Source organism: Berghia stephanieae, chromosome 8 (assembly GCF_034508935.2).
Source record: "Berghia stephanieae isolate SIO BIC M18660-M18661 chromosome 8, UCSD_Bste_1.3, whole genome shotgun sequence".
NCBI classification, from domain to species: domain Eukaryota; kingdom Metazoa; phylum Mollusca; class Gastropoda; order Nudibranchia; family Aeolidiidae; genus Berghia; species Berghia stephanieae.
This window is the reverse complement of record NC_088367.1, coordinates 51,222,003-51,232,002: the sequence shown is the minus strand read 5'-3', so window position 1 is coordinate 51,232,002 and position 10,000 is coordinate 51,222,003. Positions and strand designations below refer to the sequence as shown.

The following is a 10,000-nucleotide window of genomic DNA, read 5'->3' as shown; positions in this document are numbered from 1 at the left end:
TTTCTTCTGTATTGAAATCTGTGAGTCAATGTCAAATTGTTGTCTGTGCCATTTGATAAGAAATGAATAAATCAATATTGACTACCTGACAGGTGTGACAATGTGTGCATGTTTGAATCCTACAGAAAGGTGACCGGAGCAAGCACTGGTGTTGATCATAACAAGAAATGAAGTGCCAGATGACAATAGGGGGGGGGGGGGGATAAACAAACTTTGGGGGATTTGGGATGTGCGTCCATCTCGTGGCCAGGCTGAGGTTCCGTATCGGTCCGTCGTCAGTTTGACTCCCAAATAAATAATAGCATTTCTATAGCGCTTAAGCATGACGCTGTCAAACTCTATGTACTTAAATATAGTGCATTTATTTAGCGCAATAGCCACTAAACGTGCTCATAGCGCTTTAAAAGGGGTCCCTGACCACTAGCAACACGTAAAATATGGAACGAGACATGACGCCTGTTAGGCGATATTTAACGGCCAGGTTTTTCATGTTACACCTGAGTACGGTGATAGAATGTAAATAAAGAGCCTTTTCCAAGGACTTAACTAGACGTCTATGCTCCGAGCACGGCTCTAACCCAGGATCTTTCGATCCGAAAGCGAGTGTCATACCACTAGACCAAATGCGACAATGCGACAAAAGTTTTTATTCTCTGTTGTTTTCTGGGACTTTTTTTCTCTCACTTCATTTCATGTTTACATAATCCATATCATTGCAGGGATTTATATGACTCACGTCTGTGTACAAAGTAAAATCTGAACAAATGTGTAGGAAAGTGTATAGGTACACACTTGTCCGGACCTTTATCTTACACCAGTGCCTGTTCCTTAATTTCTTCATTCGTGTCCAAATACTGACTAACCCCAAAACCAGTTTTAATGTCAAGGTCACAAGACTCGTTTTTCAAATATAGGTCGATTAAAATTGCCTTGACCTTGTCAAACACTCTCAAACCCGGGGCTTCGATGAACACTCCAAGTTCCAAGTTTTAGAGTTTTGACCAAGATAAGGATCATTTTAATCAATCGATATTTGTAGGACAAGTTTTCTGGCTAAAATTTTAGACACGTGTCTTTTGATAATCCGGTAGATTTAATAATAATATTTTGTTAATACGTCCTTGCTCTGGGATGAAACCATAATCTGTTTTCGGCCGGACCTTGCCTGAAGTCTTTTACCGAAAGGGAGACAGTGTTTATTTTTGTGTGTGAGACAGTATGAATCATGAATACAGTATTGATATGTGTTTTCGACTATCGGAGTGTCACCTTCGCAGTTCGAGTCTGTGCCTTAGTCAGAGTCGGTACGTGAAATATCAGTTATTATTACACTCCAATTATCTCCCCTTGTACTGGCTCTGACTTGACCTTAAAGTGTTGCAGGTGACTGTCAACCCCTAAAATATAATTATCCAAAATACAATGTTGTACTGACTACTAATAGGCTTCAACAGTCATGACGTCACTTCCCTCGAAATGACGCATAGTAACTTAGTAACTGGCTCTAATCTATTTGAACAATAGCGGACGTCCTTATGAAATACTTCTCACGGACGAGCATAAAAGTGTATCCAGAGTAGAAAAGCATTATAAATCTGATCATGTTTTGACTTTTATACATTCTGATCACATGACATATGAAATGTTCTAGCCAGTATGAAGAATAAAAAGTACCGATTTTCTTTGTTTAGAACCACGTTGCTCGCCGTTGCTGGGCGACGTAACATCAGAATATTTAATTCAATTACCCATAATACAATGTTTACTGAATACTAATTATGTGACGTGTGAATTTGAATTCTTGATTAAATGTTTATATTACTGGACATTGTGCTTGTCAGACATCATGTGACTTACTGATACTATATCAATGACGTCACTCTCTCCCTTTAAATACAGTTATTGGATATTGTGCTTGTCAGACATCATGTGACCTACTGATACTATATCAATGACGTCACTCTCTCTCTCTAAATACACGAATTGGACATTGTACTCATCACGTGACCTACTGATACTATGTCAATGACGTCACTCTCTCTCTCTCTCTCTCTCTCTCTCTCTCTCTCTCTCTCTCTCTCTCTCTCTCTCTCTCTCTCTCTCAAAATACACGTATAGGGCATTTTGGACAGCAGACTCGTCCTTCAAAGATCGATCTATCAAAATGACTTTAACATTGGCAAACACTCTCCAATCTGGGGCTTCGCGAGTCACAGGTTCAAACCCGTGTTTGCCATGCAAAGATTGATTTTAATCTTTTGATATTGAAGGAAAAGTTTTCTGGCCAAATTTTAAATACTTGAAATTCCAGAACGGTCGCGTTTTCTTGTCTTAGAACTACATATGTTAGCATCAGATTTTTTAGTGAAGTCCCAGGTTTGATAGTTTTTTTAAATACTAAAACGAGGCTCATTCTAATCCATTGGAATTCGGAGAATTTTTCATAGTCAAATGTGAAGAAGTGGAAAACGGATGAAATATCAGGTTGATGGATCGGGTGACATTTTATCCAGCCCTTTCTTACTGGCGCTGAGATGACCTAAAAGTGTTGCAATTGTCGAAAAACGTCGAAGAACTAAAACAGCATCGAAGCGACCTAAGAAAAACCTGAATATAAAACTTTATCGTCAAGTTGTCAGATTCCGGCATGTGGACTCGGGTTCGAGTCTCACTTTCTTGGTGAAGGTTGAGTCCTTGGAAAAGACTCTTTATTCACATTCTATCACCTTACTCAGGTGTAAAATGAGATGGCAAACATGTCTAATCTTGAAAAAAAAATAATTGTAATGGAACTTTAGAGGTATAATGAGTCATCTTATCTTGTAAATCGCTTTGAGCGCAAAGAATGGGTTTTGCGCTATATAAAGTCTTATATCTTTAATATCATAAATAAAACTACAAATCCAAAATGATGTTACAGTGAAATCCAGTTAAATCGAAAGTTCATAGACTTGAACTCTTTTGACAGCTCAGACAATCAGTCATAGGTTGTTTTCTGCACTCTAATGACAATCAAGGTACGCAACTCGAAAATAACTATTGGTCTCAAATTATTATTGAATTGTCTCCCTTAAATCACACTGACGATCAAGATTAATTTTTGACCAAATTTGTTTCGGGGAAATCCCGATTTAGTCATTCCGTAAAATCAGGAATACGATGAGGTATCCCTATAATTTTGATTGTTTTGCTTTAAAAACATATGCATTTATGTAGCGCAATATCCATTAGACGTGCTTAAAGCGCTTTACCAGTGGTCCCAAGCCGACAGCAACACTTAGCATGTAGGACGAAACATGGCGTCTGTTTGGTAATATTACATTGGGACAACTTTTTTAACGACCGAGAAGAAGAAGAAGAAGAAGAAGAAGAAGAAGAAGAAGAAGAAGAAGAAGAAGAAGAAGAAGAAGAAGAAGAAGAAGAAGGAGGAGGAGCAGGAGGAGAAGAAGGAGAAGAAGAAGAAGAAGAAGAAGAAGAAGAAGAAGAAGAAGAAGAAGAAGAAGAAGAAGAAGAAGAAAATCTGAACCCAGATATCTAACATGAAAGAGCGACACGCGTTCAAATGTAAGTTTGGAAATTACTTCAATGGTCACCCATTTCGTCACTGACCGTTCTCATTTGTGCTTGACATCGACTGAGGTTGTCATTCATTGCGATAACCATTGCTTCATCATCGAGGTGAGTGGATGCTTAGCCATGTGGACAAAGGACGAATTTTTTTAATGTGTGAAAAAATTATTGAAACGACTACAGAAAAAAAAAATGTAACAAAAAGAAAAAAGAAAACTCAACAAAATACTAAACACGGAACGTTTCGGGGTCAATACTCTTCTTCGGCCAAAAAAAAAAACAAGAAAAAAAAAGCAAAACAAACAATGGAACTGGTCATACTAAAGGTATAGATAGTTCGAAGTTGACGTCACTCAGGCCCTTGTTTTTTTTTTGTTTTTTTTTCCATCCACGTTTATGAGTAATTCTCACTAAACTGTTTTAACCAGACTATAATCGTTTAAGGTTACACGCAGTTTTGTGTGTTGGTCCGTTATACTTACGGATGGCAATGTTGTGAGCTTGTTATCCAAGCGCATACTATCTATATCGGATAGTCCATCTGGACTTGGCAGTTTCAACGCCATTACCACATTATCTCATTCATCTGTTGTGTTTCAGGGGAAACCCGAAACGTCCATTTCATCTGTTTTTGTAATTAAATTGAAGCTTACATTCAATTTCACATTGTTATTTATGACCAGTGTAATATTGCGTTATTGTTGTTGTTGTTGTTGTTGTTGTTGTTATATTAATTGATAGTACATTCCATTTGTTCGAGGAATGCCCGAGTAGCCATTGAACAGGACATCAGGTCATTTTCTCATCCATTCCATTACGATCTGTGACGTAAGCAATACACAACGGCTTTATCTTTGACATAGATTTGTGTGACGACGAGATGGTGAACGGACCAATTCTTATCAATCGGAATAGGCTTCAACAGTCGTGACGTCACTTCCCTTGTAAAGACGCATCCTAACTTAGTAACTGGTTCTAAACTATCGGAACAATGGCGGACGCCCTTGTGAAAAACTTCTCCGACGAGCATAAAAGTGTATCCAGAGGAGAAAAGCATTATTAATATGATCATGTTTTGGATTTTATACATTCCGATCACATTACATGTGAAAAAGTCCTAGCCAGCATGAAGAATAAAAAGTACCGATTTTCTTTGTTTAGAACCAAGCTGCTGGTTGCTGGCCGGACGTGACATCAGACTATTGAATCCCATTTGTGTTACTAATGAGATGTTAAAGGTTAGCACGTTCGCATACAGATGCTGTGTGCTTGGCTAACAAACTCACAACATTGCCATCCGGAAGTAAAACGGACCAACACAAAACTATGTGTAGCCTTGAATGTTTACAGTCTGGTTAATACAGTATAGTGAGAATTACTCATAAAAATGGCTGTCTAAAAACAATAACAAAGACCTGAGTGTCGTCAACTTCGTTCTATCTATAGTTTGATTGATACAATTTAGTGAGAACTAATAATAAAAATGGCTGTCTAAAAACAATAACAAAGAACTGAGTGACGCCAATTTCGTTCCTTCTATAAAATGTGTAAGGATACACACAGTCTTGTGTATTGGTCAGATTGATCTGGCGGGCAAAATTGGCGAGTATTTCACAAAAACGCATAGCATCACTAGGCGGTTTACCTAATTCTGACGTAGCATGTGAATGGCCCATTGGTCATCTTGTCATCTAAATCTATGGTCTTTGTCATTCTAGATAAGTTTTAAGATGTCCAGCACGACAACCAATGCGATGCTGGACACTCCAGATGTGTTATACAAACACACGACTCACACACACACACACACACACACAAACACACACATATATATATATATACACATGTGTTATACGCACACCATGACCCAAACCAAAGAGTGTGTAGGGTAACGTAGTTACCAAGAGCTCTCACTTCTCTTAACCGCAATGCTATTGTCGCGTGCCAGGCGAGACAGCGAGTTTGGTGTGCTCGCGTGTATCATGCGCGCTAGGCTTACTGATACAATGACGAAAATCGAGTAGAAGACGGAAGATGCTTGGCTTCCAAAAGCGGAAGTGAGAGCTCTTGGTAACAAACAATCGTTACCTACACGCTCTTTGCCCAAACCTACACACACATACACACACACGCATACACACACGGAGTGATTTTGATTTTTTCAATATTCCCTTTGGTTTTGATATTCTCAGTGAGTCTGTTGGATTCTATGTTATATTAACGGTATGTGTTTACTTAAAATATTCACCTGTTCTGCCCGCCAGATCATTCTTACCAGCACACAAAACAATGTATTATCCTAAACGTGTGTGGTTTGATGATGATTATGAGAGAATTTAGTGAGAGCTAATCTCCCGCCTGGCGGTCTAAAATCAATAAACAGAGAGCTGAGTGACGTCACCTATAACGTTTAGATTATGCAGCGATGTTTTGGCTCGTGTGTGTGTGTGTGTGTGTGTGTGTGTTTGTGTGTTTGTGTGTTTGTGTATGAGTAATATTGCCATTTATCTCATGGATTTTCACCATGCCCTATGGGCATTTCTATGCTTGATATATTCCCCAAACGCATCATAATTATGAGTCTAGTTAATTTTGTTTCATACATTCCAAGTCTTCATTAGAAATGTTACAATGGTTATCATAGCTTTTTGTCGGGTTGCGTTTCACACCTGAATCGTTTTGCTGTCATTGTCACCAATTTAGTCACTGATCTCGCTCAGCGCCGCTTGATAGGCGGCTTTGTGGTCTAGTGCTATGACAATCGCCTTTGGATCGGGAGGTGTCGGGATCGGTTCCTGGTCTGCGCAGCGCGAATTTGAGTGTTGGAAAAGGCTCTTTACTCACATTGTCTCACCGCGCTCAGGTGTAAAAGGAGTACCTGGCCGTTAACAACGTTGTCTTTGTCAAAAAGAAAAAATCATAGCGCATTGTAGGCATCATGTCTTGCGCTTTGATCCCGTTTCGTGGGTATTGGGCTATTTGAATGCTCAAGTTTTATAAGGATTTTACAAGTCAATGTGCTGTAATGATTTGCCTTGGACTCCTCCACGCCAAGGGAGTCACAACGTAACCGGCTGAAGTCGAGATTTATTTTCAGACACCGCTGTCCACCCAAAAGTGATTGGGTATCTGGGTATGCTTGACCTGGTGGAAAGTACTTTGGAATAGACTAGCGTTCCATCAAAAGGGCAGCAAGCAATAGCTTTTGTCCGTTTAACTCTGAAGGACTACAGGGAATCCATTTTGTACACAAAAGACTTGATGGGAATCTCCTGTAATATCAGATGACCTTTTACTATTTCAATCACGTGATCAATTTTCTCTCTCTCTCTCTCTCACTCTCTCTCACACACACACACATACACACACACTCTCTCTATCTCTCTCTCCCCCCCCCTCCAACCTTCTGTTTCATGTGGACATTTTCCATTCATATTATTGTTAGGTAAGAGAGCTATTTCCAACAGCATTGTGTATTTCGTTGTTTGACAGTGTTTGGTAACAACTGGGGGTGACTGAGGGAGTAATAGAACAACATGAGACAAACAGGTATACATTGTATTGGTTGAGTCGATGTGATGATGATGACGATGATGATGATGATGATGATGATGATGATGGTGATGATGTTGTGATGATGATGATGGTGATGATGATGATGATGATGATGATGATGATGATGATGATGATGATGATGATGATGATGATGTGATGATGATGATGATGTGGTGATGATGATGATGATGATGTGTTGATGGATGATGATGATGATGATGATGATGATGATGATGATGATGATGATGATGATGATGATGATGATGATGATGGATGATGATGATGATGGTGATGATGATGATGGATGTGATGATGATGGTGATGATGATGATGTTGATGATGGATGATGATGATGATGATGGATGATCATGATGATGATGTTGATGATGATGATGATGATGATGATGATGATGTGATGATCATGATGGTGATGATGATGATGTGTGATGATATGATGGTGATGATGATGATGGGATGATGAATGATGGTGATGATGATGATGTTGATGATGATGATGGTGATGATGATGATGATGGTGATGATGATGATGATCATGATGATGATGTTGATGATGATGATGATGGTGTTGATGATGATGTATGATGATGATGTTGTTGATGATGATGATGTTGTTGATAGTGATGATGATGTTGATAGTGATGATGATGATGATGATGATGATGATGATGATGATGATGATGATGATGATGATGATGATGATGATGATGATGATGATGATGATGGTAGTGGTAGTGATGATAATGATGACGGTGGTGATGATGATGATGATGGTGACAAATGATGATGATGGTGATGATGAGGATGATTATGATAAATATTGTCACCATCATCATCATCATCATCATCATCATCATCATCATCATCATCATCATCATCATCATCATCATCATCATCATCATCGTTAATATCACTAACATTGTCAACTTATATTCTATCATTTACAATACGTCATCCATGTAGCTTTGCCAAATTCTTTACCCCATAGACAAACAATACAAAAAATTGCTAGTTCTTGAAAGCGGAAGTGACGATGATGACGTAGGTGACACGTCATCAATCCATGATGACGTCAATAAGAGAAATGAGGAATTCCAAGCTGCTGTGTCTTCAAGTCCTAAATCAAGTTTCACAGGAAAGCCTTTTGTGAAAAAGTAAGTTGGAAGAAAACCCTGATTGTTTTGTTTGTGTCTCTGTTGTCATGGCAACATTCTCAAACAGACATAAAAAATTATGGATTATAATTTAGCCTAGACCATAATACCCCCCCCCCCTCCCCAACTCTAAATTAGAGCTTTTATATAGCGCAGTATCCACTAAACGTGCTCAAAGCGTTTTACAAATGATCCCTGGTCAACAGCAACACTTAACATGTAGGACGGGGCATGACGCCTTTTTAGGCCATTTTACAGGTTTTTTTTTTCTGACAGAAAAAATGCTGTTAACGGCCAGGTACTCATTTACACCTGATTACGGTGAGAGAATATGAGTAAAGAGCCTACTCTTATGCGTCGCTAAGAGAGGGACTCGAACCGAGGACCTTTCAATTGGAAGGCGAGTGCCATACCACTAGACCACGCCCATAGCCACACAGTCTACTCAGACTTGTATATATTGTGTTCAAGTCGATACAACATCCTGCTTGTGGTTCAACCACGTTACGGTGCTGCGGCTTGTTGGAAAAATCAAGCAATGTTAAGAGCGGTCAGTGTGTGGATGGGTGGCAGTGATAGTGAAAAATCCAAGTTCCAAAATTGTGTCCTTCAGTAAGGCGCTTTACCAACATTACCCCACTCAACTCAAGTGTTAAAGAGTACCTAGCTATAGGTAGTGATGGAGATTTAAAAAGTGCCCATTACTAATAGGTCACTGGTTCGAGTCCCACTCTGGACGTTGCAAAAGTTGAGTCCTTGGAAAAGGCTCGTTACTCACGATGTATCATTGTACTCGGGTATAAATGAGTACCGGACCAGTAACAGATTTGTCTGTTGAAATATAATTGCCATATCGTGTCACGTCTCATCCTGCATGCCAGGCCTTGTCAAGTGTTGCTGCTGGCTCAGAATTACTTGTAAAGCGTTTTGATCAACCTTTGTGGAAATTGCGCATATTGAAGTTCATTTTATAAGTTTATCCCTTTGTTAAATTTTCTTTCAAGTCCTGCTTGCCTACCCCCCCCCCACAATCCCCACACTTATTGATGCTATGCTTTAGGTAATATACTCAAAACATCTAACAGCCAGATATAACATACCAATACAAAAAATTGCGTGTATCCTTGAACGTTTACAGTCAGAATGATATAATTTAGTGAGAAGTAATCGCCAAAATGGCTGTCAAAAAACAATGACAGGGAGCTGAGTGACGTCCATTTCGTTCCTCCCCCCCCCCCAGCCGTTCCCCCTACCACCCCAGCCAATCCAAAACCTGCCGATGTTGTTCCCCCACGGCCTGTGCTTTCTCCTTTGCTTTGGTTCTCCTGGCCCTGACCATTGGCTACTTGACGGGATTCCTGACCGCTGACCGCTGGGGAGGTGGCGGGAGATTGATAGAGGATCTCAAACACAAGCTGGGCTATGACGTCACAGAGTCCAAACCTTGGAGAACCAAGTTTTCGGATTACGGTAAGTGTCATCTTCTTTGTTGTTGTTGTTTTTGTTGTTGTTGTTGCTGCTGTTGTTGTTGTTGCTGTTGTTGTTGTTGCTGCTGTTGTTGTTGTTGCTTTTGTTGTTGTTGTATGTTTGTTTGTTTATTGTCAGTTTATTATTATTTGTTTATTTGTTAATTAATTATGAAAACATAAACCCCGACCAGGCCATCTCACCACCATCACCACCATCTTGACAACCGCCAACAA

At 39.5% G+C, this 10,000-nt stretch overlaps 1 protein-coding gene across 1 annotated transcript in view; it reads left to right on the top strand.

Moving 5' to 3' along the window:
• The first annotated feature begins 5,687 nt into the window (after nt 1-5,687).
• The window catches only part of LOC144979052 (uncharacterized), an 18,860-nt gene continuing 14,547 nt past the window's right edge, over nt 5,688-10,000 (top strand). Inside the window, exons 1-4 of the mRNA XM_078925665.1 lie at nt 5,688-5,793; nt 7,016-7,119; nt 8,132-8,297; nt 9,538-9,767. Coding sequence (XP_078781791.1) covers nt 7,107-7,119; nt 8,132-8,297; nt 9,538-9,767 — 409 coding nt within the window. The 5' untranslated portion in view covers nt 5,688-5,793; nt 7,016-7,106. The remainder of the gene's footprint in view (nt 5,794-7,015; nt 7,120-8,131; nt 8,298-9,537; nt 9,768-10,000) is intronic.